The sequence below is a fragment of the Cetorhinus maximus genome, chromosome 7 (assembly GCF_964194155.1).
Source record: "Cetorhinus maximus chromosome 7, sCetMax3.hap1.1, whole genome shotgun sequence".
NCBI classification, from domain to species: Eukaryota; Metazoa; Chordata; class Chondrichthyes; order Lamniformes; family Cetorhinidae; genus Cetorhinus; species Cetorhinus maximus.
The window spans coordinates 51,408,128-51,435,640 of record NC_135885.1 but is presented as its reverse complement, the minus strand read 5'-3'; the positions used below and the strand labels follow the sequence as shown (position 1 = coordinate 51,435,640).

The 27,513-nt window shown below is 41.4% G+C and overlaps 1 protein-coding gene across 1 annotated transcript in view; it reads right to left on the bottom strand.

Annotated features, from left to right (window-relative positions):
- LOC144682782 (radixin) overlaps window positions 1-27,513 on the bottom strand; it is an 86,013-nt gene that overhangs the window by 9,711 nt on the left and 48,789 nt on the right. Inside the window, exons 8-11 of the mRNA XM_078545481.1 lie at window positions 26,119-26,215; window positions 12,448-12,611; window positions 2,661-2,791; window positions 1,189-1,349 (exon numbers count right to left, since the gene is read on the bottom strand). Coding sequence (XP_078401607.1) covers window positions 1,189-1,349; window positions 2,661-2,791; window positions 12,448-12,611; window positions 26,119-26,215 — 553 coding nt within the window. The remainder of the gene's footprint in view (window positions 1-1,188; window positions 1,350-2,660; window positions 2,792-12,447; window positions 12,612-26,118; window positions 26,216-27,513) is intronic.

The window sequence follows — 27,513 nt, the reverse complement described above, 5'->3', positions numbered from 1 at the left end:
AATATCATTTTCCTGACTTCTTTCTATCGGTCCTGACTCAAAAACAAGATCTTAGTTTTTGAAATCTGTTCACAAGCCTGCCGTTACCCTGCAGGGATTCTTTCCTAAGACTTCTTGGAACAATGAATCTTAAAGATTGGATGTAGATACTAAAATTGGGTTACAGCATTTTCTGGGGGCTGAACTTCAATATAATCTGACTCTCATACAGGTATCAGTTTCAGAAAATTTGAAAGCTATGCGGGAGGTGGAGGAAAGTTTATTTTGTTTTATTTTAATTTGAGGGTGATGTGGAGAGTAGAACAAAGAAGGAACCACAAAAGGAGCTAGCGTCATGTCTCCTTCCCATTTGGTTTATCAACATTTTACTTCAAAAAAGATACTGAAAAACATATCCAAAATATGTTATGACTTCTGTTCTATCCTCTTGTCCCTTATTCTCTCCCACCTTTCTTCCCCTGCTTGCTCTTGCCTTACTTCACTGAGTGCTCATGTGATGCTAATGGGCAGGCGGGTTTAATTAACACTAGATTTATGTGGTGTATCTTGAACAATTAGTTTTAGGTGGTAAGTGTCTGCTGGGGGCAGGGGGGGAGGGGCTTGTGAAATGGGAAGGGAAATAAGAGATTATGAAGCCTCGAAGTTTGAAGTGCCCAAGCATATTACTAATCCTAAATTGCATCAGACCACAAACACTGGCCAAACATTACTCTGCACAACTTCTCATGCTTCAAAATATTGAAAAGGTCTGATCTCATAATGATTTTACTTTAAAATGCAAAAAAAAATTTAAAAACTACAGCCTCAGCAACCCACTTTTTTTTTTAAGAATGTCTACATGCATGAAATCCAAATTAGGAATGTTACAAAACGGAGGGGAGGAAGAATTAGAGGAAAGGGAATTAATACAATACCTCTAATATGTCTCTGAACAACTTAATTTCAGAAGACACTAAGCTTCATATAATGTACTCCTATCCCAATTCCATTTGGGGAAACTTAGTAGAAAGACTCCTATTTAATGGGATATGGATTTTACAATTAATCTGCCCTCTTCTGTATTGACATGCCATTTCTAGATTTCCAGAATCTGCAGAGAGCCCTCAGAACTTCCTGACACAAAATTCTTTGAGAAGCAACTTTCCAGTTGGTTGGTTTATGATTGACAAAGACAAATAAGGTTCCTACCAAATGCTCTTGATTCTTCATTTGATCTTCAGCTTGTTTGGCCAAGGCAGCTTTTGCTTCTTCTGCACTGCGGCGCTCTTTTTCTAGTCTCTCAGCCTCTTCTTTTGCTCTTTTCCTTTCCTGCTCAAGTTCTAAAGCTCTACGTGTTTGATCTTCTAACTCTGTTGGAAGCATTTTTTAATTAAATTTATTGTTGAATAGAAATGAAGCTAAGCTTGTGCAAAAAAAAATGCTAATGACGCAACAACTTATTTACATAATGAAGGACAAAAAAAGTTATGCCCACTGCATAAAGTTACACCACAGACAGCTGGTTACCAATTTTGACCAGCAGGATGCAAGCATGACCACACAATAAACCAGACAGAACTATATTGTCATTACCAACTTAAACAGATAATTGGTTAGATGTGGCTAAAGTAGTTTTCTTTTATTATCCTTGTTTTGGCTCGGATACTGGTCATCTTAATTACCTTGCCCAGCAAGTGCCTGGGCAGAAAGTGCCAAATAATTCAGCCATGGGAACCAATGCACAAATAGACACAGCAGAGGTCGTGGCCAAGATTAATAGCTTGGCAGAGAGTTAAGGAATCTTTCTAGTTTTCATGTAAAACAACATGCTTCCATTAAACCATTTTTACTACACACCTAGAATCAGTCAATATTAAAATTAATACTATCTTTATTTTGAAATTGGAGTTATTACAATCTCAAATCTGAGAACTATTTGCAAATAGGCATAGCATTGGTTTTCTTGGTTGAAAGAAATTGCATTCCAATTTTGGCCATCAAAATACATCCAACTATGCCCAGGACACTGTACTGAACACTGCAAATTCACATCTTATCTGACTAGTAGACAGGATACTATAGTCTTTTCTTGAAAGAAAATTGTTTGTGCAAGGCTATATAGTCAACTGTATTCTTCAAACACAGGTGTTGAAGGAACTAATTACAGACATTTTACTCTAACATGGCAGTTCAGTACAACAAAGATGTGTTATATTTGCTGCATCTCATTCTCTATACTTAGTTTAAATTCTGACATTTGTGGGAATTCACTGTTCTGCCTAATCTTTTGAAAAGGGATAGATAAGGTATCCATTATTTTGCCTGAGACAGAATCCTAGATTGTTGAGACACCGGATTGAATACGAAGTTTCTTTCCCCACCCCAATTGTGAAGGGGAAGAATGGAGTTAATAAAACTGACTCAGAATAACTACAATGTAAAGCAGGGATACAAAGGGATGATTGCCATCTTTGAAATCACAAGCAAAGTATACAAGCTGTGGGCTAACCTCTTCACATTTCAGTTATAGAGAACATGGAGTAAACTACCATAAATCAATTTCAGCTTTGCAAAGATATGGTCTAGAATATAAACCCAAAACTTTGAAACCAGATAGAAAGTGTAGTGATTTCAATCTACATATACTACATTGTACAAGTGATCAAGATATAAACTGTTACCTTTTTGAGCCTTTGCTGTCTGTTCTTCTATTTGCCTAAGTCTTTCCATAAGCTCCTCCTTCTCTTGTTCTATCCTTTCTTTTTCCTTTTCTGCCATTTCTCTCTTCTTCTTTTCATTTTCCAGTTGTGCCCTTTTAAAAACAAAAATAGATGAACTCAAGTACTGATCAAAGATCACTTTAAAACAAAAGTAGCATGAGTGCCATAACAAATGTACTAGGCCAAAGCAATTGAGGGTATACTTGTAATCTTGGGAGAGGTAAAATTAAAGGTCAGTTTTTAAAAATAACGAAAGCAAGATGTGCAAATACACTGAAGGTGGTGCAGAGAAAAGCGAGAAAAAAAAAACTGATCCTAATATTGAGATGAACAATTAAAATAGATCAAGGGGGTCCCAGCAAGATGGTGGTTAAGGAAGTGGGAGGAGATGACCTCAAGGAACAACAAAGTTAACTGAAAATATTACTTCACAAGTACAGCCTAAACATACATTTAGGCAGATTATATGGATGCTTTTTATTTCAAAGATCTGTCATACACAGACTAAATCTGTTAAATATGGTAGAGGACAAAATATTCAGATAAAAAAGAAAAGTTAATAAAGAAAAACTTGCAAATGGTGGAAACTAAATAGAAACTGAAAATGTTGATTAGTCAGCATCCAGGGAGCCAAAAATTGCAGGTTGATATTTCAGACATGTACCTTTCATCAGAACTGATCCATAGGAACTAAACTACTATAATTCATATGTTGCCCTCACAAACAAGATGCTTGAGTAAAGGCGAGCAGTGCTTATTCTCTAAGATAATATTTCAGCAGTACCTCTTTGTGAATGTCTATTAAGGGTAATCTAGCAAGAAAAGAATGACTTCAATTTTGTAGCATTTATTGCATCTCTCAAATCTTGGAGACATCATTTTTACTTTGAACTGCAACGCAGTGACTTATGTAAGCAAAACTGGCAGCCAAGTTCCCAGAGCAGCAATAACAGCAGTATTGAAAACTCATTTAATCACTTTACTGGAAGAAAGGTAATCAGGCTGTAATTTGCTAAATTAGACTTACCCAGTGTTTTTTTGTGGATAGAAGTTACTGGGCAATATTCCACAACAGTCAAGAAGATGCCAATGTCATAGCTGCACTGGAACAGCTTAGCTAGAAGAGCAGCGAGCTCTGGCACAAGGGGCTTCAACACTGCAAGATATGTCCAAAGGACATAGCTTTTGTCATTTCCAGTGCACAAGTCTGCTTCTTACATGGTGAGCGCCAAATTGGTTGGAAACCAGCAGCCACGTTGGTGGGGAATGAGAGGAGGCTAAATAGGAATTTGGAACTTTTGGCTGGAAAAAAACCTGCAAATACTTCAACCTCAGTTGAAGATGGAGTATTCACAGAACCTCCTGATTAGTTGCCTTTTAGTCTGCCACCATTCCTGACTGCATTACAGAGTTACGCTTGGATCAGTTTGTTGTGGTACTGCTGAACTCTTAGTTTGCTTCTTTTGTTGTTCGAAATTCAGACTGCCCCGTCTAGTAGCTTCACAAGGATGGTGCTTCTTTCAAAAATTATGCACAGTGCTGCTCCAGGTATACCCTTCTACATCCCCTTTTTGAAGCTGGATTGATCTCCCATCTAGATGGCAAGAGATGTGTTGGATCATGAGGTTAGACTGGTGGTATATAACTCTGTGGCTGATAGTCCAGAATGCCACTGACATCCAGTTTTAGGCCACTAGATCTTCAGCAATACTTTACATGATCAAGGCTGTCCTCGTTGTGGATATTGTATGGTGGTGGAGATTGTATGGTAGTTACTCCTATATGGGAAAACCATATCTATTACAGGTGGGTTGGTCAAGATGAAGTCAAAAGGGTTAGTTCCTACCTTTATCTACAGAAAAAGTAGATGCATTGGTTTTGATGTTCCAGAATTCTCTAGATTCTAGGGAGTTTTCCACAGATTCGAAGATAACAAACACAATCTCACTATTCAAGAAAAGGAGAGAGAGCAAACGGGGAACCAAAGGTCAGTTGCCCTACTATTGATGTAAGGCTAAGTGCTAGAATCTATTATAGATGTCATAAGAGGGCACTTAGAAAATGATGACAGAGTCACAGATTTATAAACAGAAAATCGTACTTGACATGTGTTAGGAGTGTTTTTGAGGATGTGATCAGTAAGGTGGATAAAGGGGAACCAGTGGAGGCAGTATATTTGGTTTGTCAAGAAGCATTTGATAAGGTGCTATATAAGAGATTATAACATTAGGGCTCAAGGAATTAGGGATTAGTTAATGGATAGAAAAAGAGAGAATAGAAATAAACAGCATTTTGAGTTGACAGGCCATAACTGGTGTGATACCACCAGGATCGGTGCTTAGGCCTCAGCTATTTACATTCTATATTAATCATTTAGATGAGGGGACTGAGGTGGCATAGTGGTATGTCACTGGACTAGTATTCCAGAGACCCAGGGTAATGCTCCAGGTTCAAATCCCACCACGGCAGGTGGTGAAATTTCAATTCAATAAAAATCTGGAATTAAAAGTCTGATGATGACCATGAAACCATTGGCAATTGTTGTAAAAACCCATCTGGTTCACTAATGTCTTTAGGAAAGGAAATCTGCTGTCCTTACCTGTGGTTGACTCCTAAAGTGCCCTCTGAACGAGGGTGATTAGGGATCAGCAATAAATGCTAGCCTAACCAGTGACATCCACACACCCATGAACGAATAAAAAAAATTATCCAAGTGGGAAAGTAAGCTGCAAGGAAGATGCAAAGGGATATAGATAGGGTGAGCGGCAAGAATATGGAAAATATTGTAAGATGTATGAAGTTATCCACATCAGAAGGGAAAAAAAAGAAAATTTTTTAAATGGGGGGATTGCAAAATGTTGTTATTCAGAGGCCTGATGTCCTAGATGAATCAAAGTTAACATGTAGCTATAGCAACCAATTAGGGAAGCAAAGCCTTTATTACAAAAGGGATTTCAGTACAACTGTAATGAAGTCTTATGAAACCACACCTGGAGTACTGTATACAATTTGGGTCTTCTTACTCATAGCAGGATTACACTTGCCTTGGAGCAAGTGCAATGAAGCTTTACTAGACCGATTCTTAGGATGAGGGGAATTGTCCTATGGAGGAGATATCGAATAGGCTAGGCCTATACGCCTTAATTTTGACAAACGAGGTGTGATCTTTTTGAAAAATAAAAAAAAATTCCTTAAGGGGCTTGACAGGGAGTTGCCAGTAGAATGTTTCTCTAGTGAGTTGAGAACGAGGTCATAGCAGCAGGATAATCTGCTGTCCATTTAGGACCAAGATGAGGAGAGATTTTATACAAAGGGTTGTGGGTCTTTGAAATTCTCTACACAGAACTGTGGATGCTCAGTTGTTGAGTATATTCAAGAGAGATTAATTGATTTTTGGATAAAGAATAGCTTTCAGTATATCTCGTCCATTTACAGCTTAAAACACCAGACACACAGGCAAGTGTAATAGAGAGAGAGATTTCTGCTGCTATGGAAACTGGATAAAGGCAACTGTTGCTTTTGTGGGGGGCAAGGTGTAAGGAAGCAGAGGAGAGGTTGTGAGGTGGGGCTGGAGGCAGTGCTGTCTGGTTTCTCCACCCACCCCCACATTTCCCTTCACCTGTTCATGGGTAGCCTCCCGGTCCTTGGAATTTCTCAAATTTGCTGTTTTAAAATCACAAATAAGATTCCAAACTTCAGGGGACCCAACCTCAAAAGGGCAAATGCAGTAACATTTGTAGGCACATGCTCAAACCACAAAGAATTACCACAACCAGAGTTGGCGAGACTACTCCATCAATACATTTTGTTCTGTTGAGCTCCGAACAACCCCATACCCAGAACTTCATTAACTGCAGCACATTGAGAGGGAGTATTCTGCACAAAGGGTCTACAATATATTAACCACATCCCATTCCACCGCCCGCCCCCCCCCCGCCCCCAACCACCCCACCAAACCCAAATTTGGCTGCAGCTCTCTGTACAGGCTGCTAAAATAACAGATCCTAGGACCAGGACAACCCTCCCTCAATTGAAAAGGATCCCAGGAAGTTAATGAACTAGGATGCCCAACAAACAGAAAATAGACAAATGATATTCTGCTGGCAGGATACCAAAATTAGACACGATCCCAGGTGAGGGTGGGGAGAAAAGGAATGCTGCAGGAGATACAGCCAGTCCTAGGATATTTAGCTCATCTGGTTTACTGTACTTACAATTACCATTTTGAAAACAAAGACACCTGCAAGTAAAGGATAGCTGATGCAAGTCCCTTGGGTGTCCCTAATTTATAGATTTCACTGTATAGTGAAAAATCTGCTTGCTAAATATTTTAAGTGGATGAAGACAATGGTGATTGGTTTATAAACAAACATGACCAATTTGCTTTAGTTTTTTCTGGCAGCTTCAGGATTTTCACTCTTCCCTCCACCCCGCAAAACCCACTAATTGCAACCTTCCTGGCCAACATTTTTTCATCGACCTACATTAATGGATTAACTGTTCATTCATCTCATTGTAATTTATGATGCAGTCCAGTGCTCAAAAAGGCCGTCTTGCTTTACTTACATGACAATAACTGTACCATAAGATAATTAATTATGTGAAGCATTTTAGATATTCGACAGATGATAATTCTCTGTGCAAGTACAATCTATGTAAATACAATCTTTCAGTGAGAAAGGAAAAGACTTGCATTTTCATATTACTTGAAATACTATTGGTGGACAATGTGCTGCATGGGGTTCCTTAGTTACAATTCTCTTTACTAGGTAACTATTATATTTGAGTTAGAGAATTTTTATTTCCATCTAAAGGGATGTCTTCTTAGTTAGGTTCTAGGATTGATGTTATTTATGGTTATGATTCATTTTGTTGACCAGCAAATGGCAACAGATGTCACCTGTGAACATTTCTTAAATGACAATGCAACAATTTGGCAGTGTTAGGTTTACTACTCTACGCAAAAACACATTTCACGTAAAATATATTGACCTTCAATAAATTCCTTTACAACATTTTTGCCTTCACTTATTTTTCAGCTGTCATGGCTTTTCACTGCTCCTCCTCACTGAATGGCAAGTGGAAACAAAGGCCAGGATTTTCCATGCCCTCGAGCATCGGTGTATTTGGTGGTGAGAGTGGGCAATATGGCGAGAAGGGCAAAAATCAGTTTCACGTCATGAAAGTAGTTTGCAATTGTCCGTTCCGCTCGCCGATGGCGGGCCTCATTCCCCGCCATCAGACATCAGGAACCTCATTGTACTACATCAGCATATCATTATAAGGCCAGCCCGCCAGACTCATCCCCCCACTACTGGAGTGGCAGCCCACATTGGCAGGAAAACGTGCCAATGTGTTTCACAATAGCATACATAAGGCCAGCAACTGGCAAGCAACAGTTCACTTGGGACTTGAAGGTTTATTTGCCTACCTTGCTTTGGTCAGCACTGTCATCAGCGCCAGGCTTTACAGACAGCACCACATCGCTTTTAGAGGGTCTCACGGGTAGGTCTCTACCTATCAGGTCAGCCATGTGTGGATGGCTTTTCAACAGCTGCAGGACAAGGTCTTGCTTGGGGAAGTGGGGAGAAGTAGTCTTGGGCAAGGGAACAGGCTGCAGGATAAGGGGAAGGAGGGTAATCCAGGGTGTGTGTGGGGGCACATGTTGATCTGTGGCTTCAAGATGGTGAGGGCTGAGGATGCATTCTCCAGAGGAGATGGGCCCAGATGGACATGTGAGGGTATGAGAAAGAGAATAGGTAGTGATATCCCTTGAGCTGGCAGTGAGTGAGATGCCAGTGAATGTGTGATGGGCTTGAGTGTGGGAGTTTAGAGTGCTGAGATGGTTGCCATACCCTGGCTGCACAGATGAGATCATTCATCCTCTATCTGCATTGGATGGCCAACCTCCTCTGTACAACATTTGCAGTGATGATCAGTGCCATCACCTACTAAGCCAGAGTGGTAATGTAGCTGCCCCTCCTGCAGCCCAAGCGGCAGTAGAAGACATCACAGTGAGCCTCCAAAAGGCGCTCGAGAGCTGCCGTCTTCTTGCCTTTTGGGGCCATGTCTTCTTTGCTGCAGTCCTGGGCTGGAAGCACTGAGCACAGGTGTACTTTAAATGTGGTGCCTGGCGTGACGAAGTGAGGTGACGGCGTGGCAGGCAAATCTGAGCCTACCCTCCATCGAAACAGCATGTATCCCAGGAATGCATAATTAATGCAGCAGTGCAAATCTGGGACGATTCCACCCAAAAGTTGAAAGAGTCCTTTTCGGGGAGAGAAGTAGTGGGCATGTGATGAACCAGTATTCTTGGGCTTCTAGAACATTTAAAGTTCTAAAACCATGTTCTGTAACCATGTAGAAGCATGAAATCATAGGATTTGTTCAAATGGAATCACTGTCTATTTCAGAGACCTTCAAGTTGTAGCTTCCATGGCAGAGGTCTTTTTTGGGTTGTAAATGATTCACGGCTGATAACAGCATAAGGCACAACCCTAGGCAGAGTTGTTCAGTACATACATGTAGTTTAACATGACAGCAAGGTCAGTTTAACATATATATCTGAGAAAAAAAACTGCAAAGAACAATGCTTATAGTCATTTGTCCCAATGTATTCATAGCAACTTGAGGCTATATTTTTTATAAAAAGGAGCACAAGACTAATTTTCCTAAATGAAGGACATTCCAAGTTCCACAGAAACAGAAGAATCCACCATATTCACCACAGATTTTTGGTGGGGAGGGGAGGGAAGAAGAACAGGTAGGCACTTAATGGTTTCTGACTCTTGAAACATTTTGCTGTATATGTACACAGTAACACACTAGTAAATAGAGGGATTTTCTTTCAGTCTCAACAAGCATCATGTTCCTTCTTTGAATTGCACATTATTTTCAACCAGGCAAACAAAGATGCCTCGAGATGCTTTCTGCAACCTATAGTTGGAATTGTCACCATTTTACAATAACTTCCACGTCAGCACAACATTGTTCATCTTTGGAAAGTTAAAACTCAGCTACGCTTATTTGATGGTAAAAACAGAAAAATCTGTCAATGCTTCCATCAAACAGCATTTGTGAGGTAGGAAAAGTAGTCAGTCAAAACTGCAAGACCCTTCATCATGCTGGAAAATATTATTTGGTTGGTCCATTTTATTAATATGACAAGGCAAGGGGAGTTGCCTTAAACAGATAGTAAGGTAAAAAGGAATAAATGAGAAGAGTTAAAAATCAAGAAGCAGTGCTTACACCAAGGCCATATTTTAAAGTCAGCATGCGGGGGCAGGCCCGACACGTAAAATGACGCATGATGTCATCAGGCATGTGTCCCGTCATTGCGCTGTCTCGCGATGTTTCGTTCGGCGGGCACATGCCTGCCAATATTTAAATGGCCCATTAATTAAGTTCAACTTTACGCTGCCCATCCAACCTTACGGTCAGTGGGCAGGCAAAAAGGTCAATCAGCCTTTACGTTTTTAGGAAACCTCATCCACGAGCAGGAGGAGGTTTCCTAAAGCTTTTACAACTTAAATAAAAGTTTCTATGAAAAATAAAAACATGTCCCATCTCATGTGACAGTCATATGAGGGGACGTTTCATTAAACTCTTATTGTTTTTACTTATTTTTAAACAATCACTTCAATCTCCAAGGCAGCTCAGAGATTGAAGCGCTTTTTCACGCATGCTGGACATTAAAACTGGAATCCCTTCAGTCTTCCTGCTCCAAAAGGTCATCAGAATTGGTGGGTTTAAGTGAAAGTTTTGGATTTTAATGCAGTCTAGGGAGGTAGGAAAAAGGAAGAGCACTGAATTATGAAAACAAGGAAATGGTGGTCATGTTGGAGGAAGTATTCCAAACATCCCAAGGAAACCAATATGGAGTCAGAGACAAGAACTCAACAAAATTAAAAGCAAAACATGGTAATGACGAAAACAATGGCACTAAAGGGTGACAAATTCCCAGGGCAGGATGATTTAAAATAAGTAGTTGAGAGCATAGCAGATGCCCTAACCATAATCTTCCAAGTTCTTGATCTGAGAATGATTTCTTTAGATTTGAAAATTGCACATGATTCCAAGACAAGAGGGGGACACCAAGGATTTACAGACCATTTAGCCTAATATGTGTTGTTTGGAAATTATAGCTAAGCATAAAGTGACTGAACACCTTAAAAAAAAATTAGCTACCAAAGCGGGGGTAGGTCATAACTGCTGAACTGGACTGAATTTTTTGAAGGGGGGACTAAAGGTAAATGGACAGGGAAATGTCTAAGGATATTATTTCTATGCATGTCTAGAAAGGCATTTGATAAAGTTCCTCATAAGAGACTGTTTAAGTTGAAGCTCATGAATTGAAGGCAAATTATTAACCTGGTAGTTAGGAAATAATCTTTTGAGTAGCAAGATTTGGAGAATGGGGTAATGGGCAAGTACTCTAATTGGTAGGAAGCCACTAATGGTGTCCCACAAGGATCTGTATTGAAGTTTCACAATAAAGAGGAAAGCTCAGAAGGTAAACAGGACAAAATAGAAGAGAAAATGCAAAATTTGTTGGATTGGATTGAAGACTAGAGGGGAGCCTGTAAAGATGGCAAATGAAATTTAATGCAGGAGGTGTGAGATGACTTGAATGTACAACAGGAATTGGGAAAGAATGATATTGATTGGCATGAAGAAACCATTGCAAATTGAATCAGACTGTGTGCAGTTTTGTAGTGTAGGAAATACAACAATCAATCAATTTGAGCCCAGCAAGATCAGGAAGAAGGAGGAGAGGGAATATCAAGCTCCCAGGAGTATTGACTTCAACATACTACAGCCAATTTTCAAATTACTGAATTAAAAAAAAAACTTTTCCATCCAGGCATTCTAGGTCTCAATCCCAGTAATACCAAGTGGATCGCTGCTTTCTCTCTACATTCTTCCAGAGACCAATATTCCAGCCATTATTGTCCCTGGCTCCTGAAATTCTCTTCCTGCTGTTAAAAGCACAAGCAGCAAAATTCTGTGGACATGCTTTTGATTTCTACAGATGGTAGCATAGTAGCAATGTTATCGAACTAGTAACCCAGAGGTCTGGACTGATGCTTTGGAGACTAATTCAAATCATGGCAACTTGGGGCAAATTGGAATTCAATTAATTAATTTAATTAATTAAATCTGGAATCAAATGATAGTTTTATATCATTATTGAGACTACTGGATTATTGTGAAAACCCATCAAGTTCACCAATATCCTTTAGGGAAGGAAACCTGCCATCCTTACCCAGTCTGGCCTACATGCAACTCCAGACCCACAGCCATGTGGTTGACTCACTGCCCTCTGAAGTGACCAAACCATTTGGTTTAAGAGTAATTAGGGATGGGCAATAAGTTCTGGCCTTGCCAGCAATGCTCACATTCCCAAGAACAAATGATAAAATGAAATTCGGTCAGATCTTGCTCAATGTCTGCCTGCCCCCCTATAAGCACAGAATCTTTTACCATGAGAAATACTCTATAAACAATTTATTTCTAAAGCCCTCTTCAACAAACTGATTTTGCTTTAAATGCTGGTTGTTAGAACCCAATTACTTATTTGGAATTTTTGCAAGGGTTGTTCACACTAATTATTCAAAGAAACAGTAGCCCCTCCTGCTTCTGCAGATGAGAGGTTAGATTAAAGTCAAGGTTCACATCAATGCCCTTGTGCAATATAGCAGATGTGGACTTGTATAGGATAATGGTGAAGTTGACCAGTCTCATTTACCTTTCTAATTGTTTCTGATGTTTCTCTTCTCTGGCCTGCGCCTTCATTTGTTGTACTTCAATAGTGTCAGGTTTTCTCCTTCGCATATAGAGTTCATGATTTCCCATACAAAGTGCTAGAATTCGTTTGTTGATTCGCAGACGTGGAGCATAAAATACAAAATCCTATTAAAAAATTTTAGTAAGAATTAATACTTGTCATAACACAAGTGTCAAGGCTATAATTACTTGTTTACATTTTGTCATTAGCTTTACTCTAATGAACTTACTCTGAAAAGGGTTTGAAAAATTAGAAAGTAGCCAAAATAATTTTGCAATAATCAAATATTACAAAAAAATTCCACTGCTCATTTTTGTAACCAGTGTGAGTAATGGGGCAAAATCAGGGGGGTGGGGGGCGAATGAGGACAAAAAGAACTGGAATTAAAATTCAGACACATGAAGTAATTGATTTTTAAAACCAAAAGTTTTCAAATTCCTTCTGGAAATCATGAAGAGATTATCCTATCCATTACAGAGTACACTAAAATTATCACTTCTCAGCAATAAAACAGATCAGTTAACCCCAAATCTAGAAGATCTGCCCACCAGCAAAAGTTCCATGCGTGGGTTTAGAACTGCAATTCCTGGTCACATGTTCCACTAACAAGAACATCCCTGCAGTTTGAGCAGACCTCCCATTTTCCTAGAGTATCTTTATAAGTGCCAATAGACTGCAAACCCACTGTTGATAAACAATTAACATAAATTGTTATTTGAGGCAACACAATCTATCACCTCTCCTGATTAATATTCACATCTTTCCTGTTTTCTCCCTTGTCCAATCTCCTCCCACGCCCTCCACCACGCACGTTTCCAGTGTGCTGGCCCTAACAGTCTCCTTTACAACATGGACATCCAATCCCTCTACACCTCCATGCCTGACCAGTATGGCCTGACAGCTGTATACTTCTTTCCTGAAAAGAGACCCAACTTGTCCTCATCCATCACCATCCTTCTGACTCCTATACCTATGTCTACACTTCCTCCCACCTCATTTCATGTACTCTGTTCCACTGTCCTAGTTTCTCTATCCTGACAAGGTGACCTTTCATATCAGTGCTTCTGAGGTCTCCTTTTTCCTCAATCTAGAAGTTCCTTCTACTATGGTTGGCAAGGCATTCTTGTGCCCATCCTATTTCCCACACTTCTGCTCCCACCCCTTCCCCCATCCCCCCAGAACCACAATAGGATTCCCCTTGTCCTCAGCTTGGGACATCTCATCCTCAACTATGTCCACCATCTCCAGCATGACACCAATGAACACATCATCCCCCCCCAGAATTCTGAACAGACTGTTCTTGTTCATCTGTTAATCACTCTTCCCTTCCTATGACACCCAGTGCAAGAGGAGATGCAACACCAGCTCTTTTGTCTCTTCACTTCCCACCATCCAGGACCTCAAATACTCCTTCCAAGTGAAACAGTGATTTACTTGCACTTTTTTCCCCCCAATCTAGTATACTATTTGCTGTTCACAGCCCAACCTCCTCTACACTGACTGCTTTGCAGATCATCTCCATTTTGTCTGCAAGCATGAACCTGGGAGCTTCCAATCACCTGTCATTTAAATTCTCCTTGGGTGCAGTTGGGAGCACCCTGGCCTGTGAGTTATAAGGTTCAAGTCCCACCCTGGAACCAGAGTACAAAAATCAAGGCTGACACTCCACAGTGCTGTGCTGAGGTCCCTTCTTTTGGATAAGACTATAAAAACAAGGTTCCACCTTCTCGCTCAGACTGACATTTTTGGAGAGCAGGGGAATTATCCCTGGTGTCCTGGCCAATATTTTTCCTCAAATCAATATAACAACAAGTCATCAGGTCATTATCACACTGCTGTTTGTTGGAGTTTGTGTGCAAATTGGTTTTGCATTTCCTACATTGATTACACTTCAAAAATACATCATTATCCCAAAGTGTTATCCCAAATAGCCAGTGGTTGTGAATGGCACTATATAAATGCAAGTCTTTTTATTTTTATTCCCCATCCACACCCACTCTGATCTCCTTGCCTTCTACCTTCTGTTTGAATGAAGTTAGAGAAAAAGCAACTCAATTTTTGATAAGGTACTTCACAGCATTTTAGACTCAAAAGTGTGTTCAACTATTTCTGATCATAACCACTGTCCTCAATTTTGGAGCAGCAGCAGGTGATTCTGCTAACCCCAATTACACTGCCCCTGGACCCACCTTTTGTTTGTCCCATTACCATCTCCTTTACCCTTGCAACATTATCCCTTTTGTCATTGAATCTCTCCCATCTTTCACCCAATCACAGACCTTCCCTTTTTGCTCTTTCCTCTGCCAACACACCCCACTTCCCCCAACTGCCTTCCTCTGCACTTGCTCATAACCTGTTTCATCTCTTTTCTCCAGTTCTGATGAAAGATCATGTTCCTTAAATATTAACTTGTTTCACTCCCCACAAGTGTTGCCTGATCTGCTGAGTATTTCCAAGTTTCTGTTTTTATGACTTTGGTTGTTTTCCAACATTTACTCATGGCTGAGAGCTGTTACAAGCAGAGAGTGTTGTTTTATGCAGTGAAATTCAGGTTTTTCATGACATAGTGGATTGGTAAGTGCACCAACTGATTTTCAATAACTAAAACAAATATGTAGAATGCACACTATATTCCCTAGTTACTTCCAAAGGCAGAAACAGAACAGACTAAAATTAAACAGGCTAACTCTACTTGGCGAGATCTACTGAAAGAGTGATATGAGTATCTTGTCTAAGTATTCAATCAGTCTACAAGTTAACACATCCTTCTCAAAGTGTTAAATACAAACTGTGGTGGTAAACTGGACTTTCCAATGAGATATTAAAAGTTCTATATGAACTACATTAAAGGGGAAAAAAACTTCCAGGTGAAGGGAAAGGTCCAGTCAGTTAGCTTTGTAGATACAACTGAGAACTCCACTCAATCACGTAGCAATGGAGGGAGGGGGTAGAAAGAATCTTAAGAGGAGAACATTTAGGAGGGGTTGCAGAGTGGAAATAGTTTGCACTTCAAAGGGTGAGGGCCAAAACCAGATTTAGAGAAAAGTTTTAAATTTAACAAGTCACCAAGTGACAGGGGCAATAGACAAATGTGACTTGCATGTGCATTCAAGACACAAACAAGGGTTTGGACAAATTTAAGCTTATAAAGGGAGGATGGGATGCCAGGTGAAGAAGAGCCATTGGCACAATCATGACAGGAGCTAACAGTCAGACAAGAGATAAATGGAGTTGTGGGCATATAGAATTGGGCATTATTTTTCTTTTTATTTGTTCATGGGATGTTGGCAACACTGGCTAGGCCAGCATTTATTGCTGATCCATAAATGCCCTTGAGGTGGTGTGCAGCCTTCTTGAACCGCTGTAGTCTGTGTTGTAGGAACACACACCAGTGCAGTTAGGGAGTTCCAGGATTTTGAACCAGTGAGTGAAGGAACTGTGATATAGTTCCAAGCCAAGATGGTGTGCAACTTGCATGGGAACACCACCGCCTGCAAGTTCCCCATCATCTGCTGCCCTTGTCCTTCTAGGTGGAAGAGGTCATGAGTTTGGAAGGTGCTGCCATAGCAGCCTAAGTGAGTTGCTGCAATGCATCTTGTGGATGGTACTCACTGCTGCCAGTGTGGGTGTGTGTCAGTGGGGGAGGATGTGAATGTTTAAGGTAGTGGATAGGGTGCCAATCAAGCAGGCTGTTTTGTCTTGGATGGTGTCAAGTTTGAGTGTTGTGGGAGCTGCATTCATCCAGGCAAGTGGAGATTATTCCATCACACTCCTGACTTGTGCCTTGTAGATGGAGGACAGGCTTTGGCAGTGAGGTGATGAGCTACTCGCTGCAGGATTCTAAGCCTTTGACCTGCTCTTATAGCTACATTATTTAAATCACTGGCCCAGTTCATTTCTGGTCAATGGTGACCTCCAGGATGTTAATAGTGGGGGATTCAGTGATGGTAATGCCATTGAATGTCAAGGGGAGATGGTTAGATTCTCTCTTGTTCGAAATGGTCATTGCCTGGCAATGTTACTTGCCACTTGTCAGCCCAAGCCTGAACATTGTCTAGGTCTTGCTGCATTTGGACATGCATGGTTCAGTATCTGAGGAATTGCAAATGGTGAATTTTGTGCAACCCGCAAACATCCCTACTTCTGACATGGAGGGAAGGTCATTGATGAAGCAGCTGATGGTTGGGCCTAGGACACTACCCTGAGGAACTCCTCCAGTGATGGCCTGGAACAGAGATGATTGGCCTCCAACAGCCACAACCATCTTCCTTTGTGCTAGGTATGTTTCCAACCAGCAGAGAGGGTTCCCCTGATCCCATTAACTCCAAGTTTTGCTGGGGCTCCTTGATGCCACACTGTCAAATGCTGCCTTGACGTCGAGGGCAGTCACTCTCACCACTGGGGATCAGCTCTTTTGTCCATGTTTGGACGAAGGCTGTAATCAGGAGCTGAGTGACCCTGGGATCAACGAGCAGGTTGCTGCTGAGTAAGTGCCGCTTCACAGAACTGTTGTTGACACCTTCCATCACTTTGCTGCTGATAGAGCAGACTGATGGGGCCGTAATTGGCTGGGTTGGATTTGTCCTGTATTTTGTGGACAGGGAATAGCTGGGTAATTTTCCAAATTGCCAGGTAGATGCCAGTGTTGTAGCTGTACTGGAACAGCTTGGCTTGAGGTGCAGCTAGTCCTGGGAGCACAAGTCTTCAGTACCATTGCCGGAATGTTGCCAGGCCCCATAGCCTTTGCTGTATTCGGTGCCTTCAGCAGTTTCTTGATATCATGGAGTGCATCGAATTAGCTGAAGACTGGCATCTGTGATGCTGTGGACCTCCGGAGACCACCAAGATGGATCACTCAGCACTTCTGGCCAACGATAGCTGCAAATGGTTCAGCCTCTGCAAACGGTTCAGCCTCGTCTTTTGCACTGATATGCTGGGTTCCACCATCATTGAGGATGGGGATATTTGGAGCTGCCTCCTCCTCCAGTGAGTTGTTTAATTATCCATCACGATTCATGACTGGATGTGGCAGGACTGCGGAGCTTAGATCTAATCAATTGGTTGTGAAATTGCTTACTCTGTCTATCGCATGCTGCTTCGGCAGTTTGACATGCAAGTAGTCCTGTGCTGTAGCTTCAACAGGTTGATACCTCATTTTTTGGTACGCCCGGTGCTGCTCCTGGCATACCCTCCTGCATTCTTCATTGAACTAGGGTTGATTCCCCAGCTTGATGGTAATGGTAGAGTGTGGGGATATGTCAGGCCATGAGATTGCAGATTATGGTTATATACAATTCCGCTGCTGCTGCTGATGGCCCACAGCACCTCATGGATACCCCTTGTGGACGCCCAGTTGAGTTCCTAGATCTGTTCCAAATCTATCGCATTTAATGTGGTAGTGCCACACAATACAATGCAGGGTATCCTCAATATGAAGACGGTACTTGGTCTCCACAAGGACTGTGCAGTGATCACTCCAACCAATACTGTTATGGTCAGATGCATTTGCAACAGATAGCTTGGCAAGGATGAGGTCAAGTAGGTTTTTCCTTCTTGTTGGTTTCCTCACCACCTGCCGAAGAGCCAGTCTAGCAGCTATGTCCTTTAGGACTCAGCCAACCTGGTCAGTACTGATGCTACTGAGCCAATCTGGGTGAAGGCCCCCACCCAGATTACAGTCAGTGCCCTTGCCACTCTGCTTGCTCCAAATGGTGTTCAACTTGGTAGTACTGATTCATCAGCTGAGGGTTTACAATAGGTGGTAACCAGGAGATTTCCTTGCCCATGTTTGACCTGATGCAATGAAACTTCATGTGGTCCAGCATCAATGTTGAGGACTTCCAGGGCAACTGGCTCCCAACTGTATACCACTGTGCCACCACCTCTGTTAAGTCTGTCCTGTCAATGGGATAGGGCATGCCCAGGGAAGGTGATGGTGCCTGCGACAACCATACTCTCAGAATCATACCCTACAGACCATGTCAGGCTGTTGCTTGACTGGTATATGGGACAGCTCTCCCAATTTTGGCTCTAGCCCCCAGATGTAAGGATGACTTTGCAGAGTCAACACAGCTGGGTGTGCCATTGTCGTTTCCAGTACCTAGGTCAATGCATGGTGGTCGTCTGGTTGCATTGCTTTTAGACTTCATAGCGGTTTGATACATCTGAGCGGCTGTTGCTAGGCCATTTTGGAGGACACTGAAGAGTCAGCCACATTTGCTTTGGGTCCGGAGCCACATGTAGCCAGGTGAGACCGGGTAAGGATAGTAGATTTCCTTCCCTAAAGGATATTAGTGAACCAGATGGGATTTTACAGCAAATCGACAATGGTTTTGTGGTCACCATTAGTCTAGCTTTTAATTCCAGATTTATTAATTGAATTTAAATTCCCCCAGCTGCCATGGTAGCATTCGAACCTATATCCCCAGAGCACTGACCTGGGCTAATGTCTAATGACATTACCATAATGCCACTGCCTCCCCATAAAATAGAGAGAGAGATGCCAACTCTGCTTTGGGATGATAAACAAGGTACAGCATGTAGATCAAGACAAGGGATCAAAGATAGATTCTTAGAGGAGTTCAGAGATGATGACAAGAAGGAAGAGAAGCAATTGCTGGAGATGCATTAACTATTTGGATAGGTAGGAATGGAAAAAGCAAGGCACGTTCCAAGGAAATGGAGCAGGGGGGAGAAAAGAATGATCAACTGTGTTAAATGTCGCAGGTAAGGTGTGGAGGACAAGAAAGGATAAACATAATTACAGTCCCAGGTTATCATTCAACATCTTATAAGGACAGTTTCAACCTTGCAAGGGAGAAACAATGCTTATTAGAACAGTTCAAACAGGGACTATCCACAGAACACTCCAGTTTCTCTCTTGGATCGTCTTCAACTTGGAGAGTTTGTATGTGCACAATGAGATCCAATTGACTGAGTGAGTTCAGATGCTTTCCCAGAAATAAAAACTAAAGAGCCAAGTTATGATTTACACCACTAAACAGAGTTTAAACATATCTTGCACTTTATGACTATGACTATCTCTAACAAGAGAATCTTACCATTTCCCCCTGAAATTCAATGGCATTACTAACACCGAATCCCCCACTATGAATATACTGGGGGTTACCATTGACCAGAAACTGAACTGGACCAGCCTTGTAAATACTGTGGCTGCAACAGCAGGTCAGAGGCTGGGAATTCTGGGACCAGAAACTCTCCTCCTGACTTCCCAAAGTCTGTCCACCATCTAGAAGCACAAGTCAGGAATGTGATGAAACATTCTCCACTTGCCTGATGTGTGCAGCTCCAACAACACAAGCAGCTCAATATCATCCAGGACAAAGCAACCCATCCACTCTCTCCACCACCAACATACATACACACTGCTGCTACTGTATAAAATGCACTGCATCAATTCACCGAAGGCACCTCTGACAGCACCTTCCAAACCTATAATCTTTACTACCTAGAAGAACAAGGGCAGAAGATGCATGGGAACACCACCACCTGCAAATTTCCCTCCAACACACCACCCTGACTTGAACTACATCACAATTCCTTCACTGTCGTTGGATCAAAATTGTAGAACTCTTGCTTAACAGCACTGTGGGTGTACCTGCTCCAGCTGGACTGCAGATGTTCAAGGCAGTGGCTCACCACCACCTTCTCAAGGGCAATTAGGGATGGGCAACAAATGCCTTACCAGCAATGCCCACATCAAGATAGATTAAAAATCTTGCTTTTTCTTTTGTATATTTTCTCTAGATCAACTTTTCCTCTATATAAAAATTACCCTAACAGCTCAGCATTCAGAAATATAACCATCCATATCATTAAGTCTGCACAGTACAAACACTTCAACTAAGCTATTGCAGCCAATAACTGACTGAATTGGTTTCTGAACAGATGCACTTGTTATTTAGTGTGTAATCTGTCTGACGTCCTCCATTTTGTACCTTGGGGAGCAGGCAGATCCCATCTCAACTCTAGTGATGACATCGAAAGACACGTCAAAGACATTTGATCGTTGCTTCAGTAAAGCCCACCACTGCAGAATACTAAAAAACTAATTAGAACTATCAGAAACAATACTAGTGGGATATTATAAGCGCATAAAAAACATTGCAGCCAAGGTCAACCCGTGTCCAAATTCCTTTCAATGTTGCTCTAATGTAGAACTTCAGTTCCAAATGATTCAAACGTTAGTATTCAAGGAACTGGAGGGTTTTTATTTATACACCACAGAAAGCCACCATGCAAATAAAGCGAGCAATTAGGAAGGCAAGTTTGTGTATTCACCTTTATTGCAAAGGAGTCGGAGTATAAGAGTAAGGAAGTCTTGCTACAATTATGTAGGGCTTTGGTGTGCCCACACCTGTGATATTGGATACAGTTTTGCTCTCTTTACCAAAGGAAGGATATACTTGCGACAAAAAGGTTCACTAGATTGATTGTGGGACAAGAGGGCTGTCTGAGGAAAGATAGTGTAGACGGAGCTCATATTCTCTGGGGTCTAGAGGAATGAGAGATGATCCCATTGAAATGTACATAATTCTTTGAAGACTTAACAGGGTAGAGTAGAAATTGCAGGGGCACTAGCCATAATCTTTCAATCTTCTCTAGACTTCAGGGGTGCCAGAGGACTGGAGGTTTGCAAACGTTACGTCCATGTTCAAAAAAGGTCATAAGGATAAGCCCAGCAATTACAGGCTAGTCAGTTTAACTTCAGTGGTCAGCAAGATTCTGGAAACAATTATTTGGGATAGAATTAGTAGTTACATGGAAAAATATGGGTTGATAAGGAAAAGTCAGCATGGATTTCTAAAGGGGAAATCACATTTAACTAACTTGGAGTTTTTTGAAGAGGTAAGAGAAAAGGTCAACGAGGGTAATGCTGTTGATGTGGTGTACATGCCTTTGAAAAGGCATTGACAGTGCCAAACAACTGACTTGAGAAAAGTTACTGCTCATGTAATGAAAAGGGGCAGCAGCAACATGGATTCAAAATTGGAAGCAGAGAGCAACGGTCAATGGATATTTTTCTAGCTGGAGGAAGGTTTGTAGTGGAGTTTCCCCGGGGTTGGTATCGGGACCTTTGTTATTCCCTGATTTATAATAATGATCTAGATCTCGGTGTGCAGGGGACAATTTCAAAGTTTGCAGACAACAAAACATGGGGGAATTGTAAACTGTGAGGACAGCAGTGTGGAACTTCAAGAGGACATAGACAAGTTGGTGGAGTGGAGAGGGAGGTGGCAGATGAAGTTCAATGTGAGGTGATGCATTTTGGTAGGAAGAACATGGGTAGACAATATAAAATGAGTGAAATTTTGAAGGGAGTGCAGGAGCAGAAAGACCTAGGTGTATATATGCATAGATCATTGAAGGTGGCAGGACAAGTGGAGAGAGCAGTTAATAAAGCATATAGTATCCTAGGCTTTATTAATAGGGGCATAGAGTACAAGAGCAAGGAGGTTATGCTGAATTTATATAAGACACTCATTAGACCTCAGCTGAAATATAGTGTACAGTTCTGGGCACCATTATAGGAGAAATGTGAACACATTGGAGAGAGTGCAGAAGTGGCTCACAAGAATGGTTCCAGGGGCGGGAGACTTCAGCTATAAGGATAGATTGGAGAGGTTGGGACTGTTTTCCTTGGAGAGAAGGCGGCTGAGAGGAGACTTGATAGGGATGTTCAAAATCATGAGGGGACTGGACAGAGTAGATAGGGAGAAGCTGTTCCCACTCGTAAAAGGATCAAGAACGAAGGGGCACAGATTTAAAGTGACTTGCAAAAAAAGCAAGTGTGACACGAAAGAAAAAAAAAAAACTTTTTCACACAAATGGTTCAGGTCTGGAATGCACTGCCTGGAAGTGTGATGGAGGCGGTTCAATTGAGGCATTCAAGAGGGCATCAGATGGTTATCTGAATAGAAAAAGTGTGCAAGGGTTCAGAGAAAAGGCAGGGCAATGGCACTAAGTCATAATGCTCACTTGGAGATCCAGTTCAGACATGGGCCAAATGGCCTCCTTCTGTGCCATTAAAGATTGTGATTGAGAGATGCCGAGATGTCCCCTCGACAGAAGAGCCCAGAACTAGGGGTCATAGCCTCAAGATTAGGGAATCAGCCACTATGGGCTGAGGTGAAAAGAAATCTCTTCATTCAGAGGGTAGTGAACCTTTCTAATTCTCTACCAGAGAGTTGTGGATGCTCATTCAATGAGTATATTCAAGGACGAGGTCAACAGATTTTTAGGCATCAGGAAATTAAGGGTTATGGAGATTGGGCAGGAAGGTGGAGTTGATGCAGAAGCTCAGCCATGATTTTATTAAATGGTAAAGCAGACTCAATAGGCTTTATGGTCTCCTCCTATTTCTTACATACTTGGTCCCTGCTTCAAACATTCCACTCTTTAGTGTTTTCACCAGAGCAGTAGAAAGAGGATGAAAGCCAAGATCAAAACATTTTAGCATCCATACAAAATGAGAGATTGCAGTTCCAAATCAGGAAGCTATGATGAATATTAAGTTTTTAATTATAAATACAAGTCTAAAAACATTAAACACAAGAAATTAAGGACATAACATTGGAGCGGTCTTGAAATACATGTTTAATTACATGTCCTTAAGCCAAGGTTGCAAAGCAATTTGCTAATTGGTAAAGTCATATTGGTTGGATAGGTAATTAACATCAGTTTGCAACAAGATGGCAGGGGATAGGAAAAAAAAAGACATTAGTCCAGAAAATTAATCCTGCAATTATTATTCAAGGCCAGCATCATACACCACAACTATATTTCATGCTAATCAAAAGAATCTTATCTGAATGAGGATGATAGGGGAGAGTCATCATCTCATTGTCAAGAGCAATATTTAAAATCGGTTACTTATCAGATTAAATTCCCTAGATCTCAAAACTAAGCTGATACCAGAGTTCTTTTAAAAACAAACAAAATATTGAAAATGCTGGATATCTGAAATATAATCAGTTGGTCAGGAAGCCTCTGTGGAGGGAGAAACAAAGTCACTGGCCCAGATCTTCTGGCCTCTGGATCGTTTGAGACTGGACATACAACCCAAGATGCACATCGGAACCCCGCCCAAGTTCTGATGTGCTGCCCTATGTGGGAATTGTTTGCAAGTTCAAACTTCCAACGGGCAATTCCGCTGCTCGATGGACCCTCCACGAAAGTCTCCAACTCAAGAGTTAGAGTGTTAGAGATTTCAGACAGTTCCGCATTACTTAAAAATTGTTACCCAGGAAAGGTTGAACAGATAAATACTAGTCTAACTCCTGGGTAGCTACAGAACTGATCTCCCCCTACCCAGCCACCACCCTACCCACTTATCTCACCCACCTGCCCATTCACTAACTTTCACACTGGACCTTTTAAAGTTGCTTTAGGCAGCTAGTGCTGTGAAAAGATTGCATAGCTGGTCTTGCCCCAGACACTCCAGCACTGCAATTAAGCTCTTCATGGAGCAGTACGCTCCCCATTTCTGAAGAAACTGGGCTCAGAAGACCAAGCCAGAAAGAGGAAACAGAGTCAAGACGCAGCAAAGTACGAATGGAGCAGCAATCTGGGGATGATTGGCCTGGACATTCAGCAAAGCTACAATGTTTCAGATCAGTGACCTCTCAGGTGGAAAGTTAGAGATGTAATAGGTTTTAAGTACAGGGGCAAGGAAAGAACAAAAGGGAAGGTCTCTGATTGGGTGGAATAGGAAGAGAGATTTTATGACAAAAGGGATGATGGTGCAACAGAAAAGATGATCAGGAAGGAAACAATGAGTCTAGAGGAGATGTAAATGGCAATAGCAGAATCATTACTAACAGCTCTTGGCCAAAATAATGGAGACAGCGATTTATGATCTGAAATTGCTAAACTCAAACATAGAGTCCAGAAGACTGTAACGTTCTTATTGAAAGATGTACACACATTTTCTGAGTTTTACTTGAACAGTTAGGAGGCTAAGGTAGAGAAATCAGAATAGGGGTGGGATGGAGAATTAAAATGGCAAGCTCAGAGTCACCCTTGCAGGTTGCTTTGTGGAAAACCTCCATTCAATCACCCAAACTGTGTTTGGTCTCTCTGAATGAGACCACATTATGGGCAGTGAATACTGTATACTAAATCAAAAGTACAAGTAAATTACTTTCATCTACGAGTGCTTAAAAGCCCTGGCTGGTAGGAAGGGGGGAGGGTAAAGAGGTGTTGCATTTCCTGCACATGCATGGAAGTTGGGAGGGGGTGTTGGGGGTGATTGAAGAGTGGACTAGGATTAGCAGAGGGTGTGATCCCTTTGCAAATGTTGAAAGGGGAGGGGGGGAGAAAATGTATTAGGTGGCATCATGTGGGAGGATGATTTTATTAATGTGGAGGCTGGTCAGATGGAATGAGAGGACAAGGGGAACCCATTCTAGTTTTGGAAGAGAGGGAAGGGGCAAGATCAGAAGTGGAAATAGACACCGTCAAGAGCCCCATCAACCAAAGTGGTGAATACTCAGCTCAGGATAAAGGAAAACAAAGATAAAAAGTGACACCCACATCCAAAGGTAGATTTTTTTTTTAAAAATCCAAAACAAAGAAAAAAGGTTTTGTTAAAGCACTAGACAAGGCGAATGATGAAATCTAACTGTGGGCAGGGAAGCTGTGGAGTGATTCCGTGTTAAAGGAAAGGTCAAGAGCATGCACCTGACAGTGCAAGATGTTGAGCATGAATCTCAGGATGCAGCAAGAGCAGTGGTTCAAGGAATGCTGAGTATCTTGGGAGATAGAGGCCAGCACAGGCACAACGGGCTGAATGGTCTCCTCCTGAGCTGCAAGAAATTCTAAGATTCTATTACGGGTGGATATGAAACATGAATGGTGGAATTTCAGTTGGAATCCAGCAGAACTAAATTGGAGGCAGAGACAATTGAAGAAAAAAAATGTGGCTGCGAAAGCAAGTTTGGGTAGGTACCTGATCAAACACGAGAAACAAAGCAATGAAGGTGAACAAGTTAAGAGGGACAAACTGAAATCCTATTGCAGAGAAGAGCAGAACTTCAAGGTGAGCATTCCTGGAAGAGAGGTAGCAGTGAATTAAACACCAATATAAAAAAAAATATTGCACATGTTGGAAAGCTGAAATAAAAACAAACTGGTAGAAACATTGAAGAGGTCAGGTAGCCTCTGTGCAGAGAGAAGCAAAGCTAGGTTCTGGTCAATAACCTTTCAGAACTGAGAAAAATTAGAGATGCAATAGTTTTTTTTCTTCCCCCTTCATTCTCACATCTCAGCCAGTACAAATTATATTATTCACCCTTTAGCATAAGGTTTAGTCTGGTTGGCATCAAAATATTACTGCTTTAATTCAGTCGGGGAACATTATTCAGTTAGTTACACTTTAATACTCCCATCAAAATGTTTTGACTGCTTGAGAAAAATCAGGATCCAACCCAAGCTAATATATACCTTGCACCAAGGTACTAAATGCTCTCTATTCCCATGGAGTGCATTAAGGAGGAATGGTAATGCTGAACATTCTTGGTCATTTAATCATTCAAAACCATTGAGATTCAAAAATCATTTGTAACCTAATAAATTAGTTTAAGAGTGTGTGTTAAAATATTAAATACTTACTGGAGCTTTCTTATCAATAGGTTTTATGACAAATTTTTTGTCATTAAAGGAGATGTTTCTTATTTCACTCCAAGGAAACCCAATTTTGGGTGTTAATCTGTAGAGTAAAAATTACAGTTACATTAATACAAATACAATTCTAATTTATCTTTTCCCAATGAAAACAAGACTGCTTTTTTTCTTTCAAGTATAGATACACGATTATAATATTTAAGCACAGTTCCCTTAACATATGCATCTTTTACTTGCACTTTTCAAGTCAAGATAAATTTTCTAAAGTATAAATAACTATACAGGAGTAGCAAAACACAGTTCCTCAACAAGAGGCCTTCAGTAAACTACATCATTGCCTAAAATGTCTTTTTACTTTATGCCAGCCAGAGGAACTGCTGCAACTACATGAAGACAAATATATTGCAGGTTCCAAGCTGGGATTTTATTTGCTATGCTGCAGCTCAAGATTGATAACAGTTGTATCACCTACAAGGCTACAACTGACTGGTCTGGAGTTCAGCAGATCTGAAAGTTGAAGCTGAGCCAAACAAAAAAGGAAAAAACCCTCGATTAATTCCCTCCAGAGCTCTTGCATTTGAATGTATCTAACTGGCACAATGGCTCAATTTACTGGAGCAGGACATCTTGTGACATGCCCACTTAGATGCTTCCCCTGCACCTTAGCACATTTTTGCATCGCAAGCTGCTAGAAGAAGTGGAAGCTGATTAATGGAGTATCTGGGTTCAACAGTTTATCTCGTTAATGGATTAAAATGACCAGAAAATAGGGTCAAATTAGGTAGAGAGGGGGAGAATAAATAGTATGTATTCCAGATTTGTTCACAATTTGCTCCCTTCCTGATGCCATTAGTTAAGATAATTTCACATGTGCTGACAGCCTTCAACCAACCATCTGCATTTATATAGTGCTTTTTAGCAACCCAAAGCACTTCAAGCCACAGAATATAAAGAATATGAGCTGGGTGAGTAGGGTCTTAAAAGGAGATGGAGTGGATAGGGTGGAGACATTTAGCGAAACAATTTTAGAGGGAGGAGCTGCTGTGGCTGAAGATATAGCTGCCAATTGTAGAGCGAAAGGAAGATGTACGAGAGGCCAGAAACAGAGGAATGCAAGTTTTGGGTGGGCGTGTGGGAGCAGGTCTAAGCTAATAGATAGTTGCCAAAGAGCAGTGCATAGAAGAGGAAGAGATGGGAACCAAGGGTCGATCCTTGGAGTTCCAGAAGTAACAGTGCAAGGACAGGAAAAGAAGCCATTGCTGGAAGAGATCTGACTATAATATATAGAACCAAGCAAAGAAGAGTGTCATGAGGCTAAACCATAGGGAGGAAACACTGGAGGGATCACCATGCTAAAGCTGCAGAGAGGTCCGGGCGCGGGGG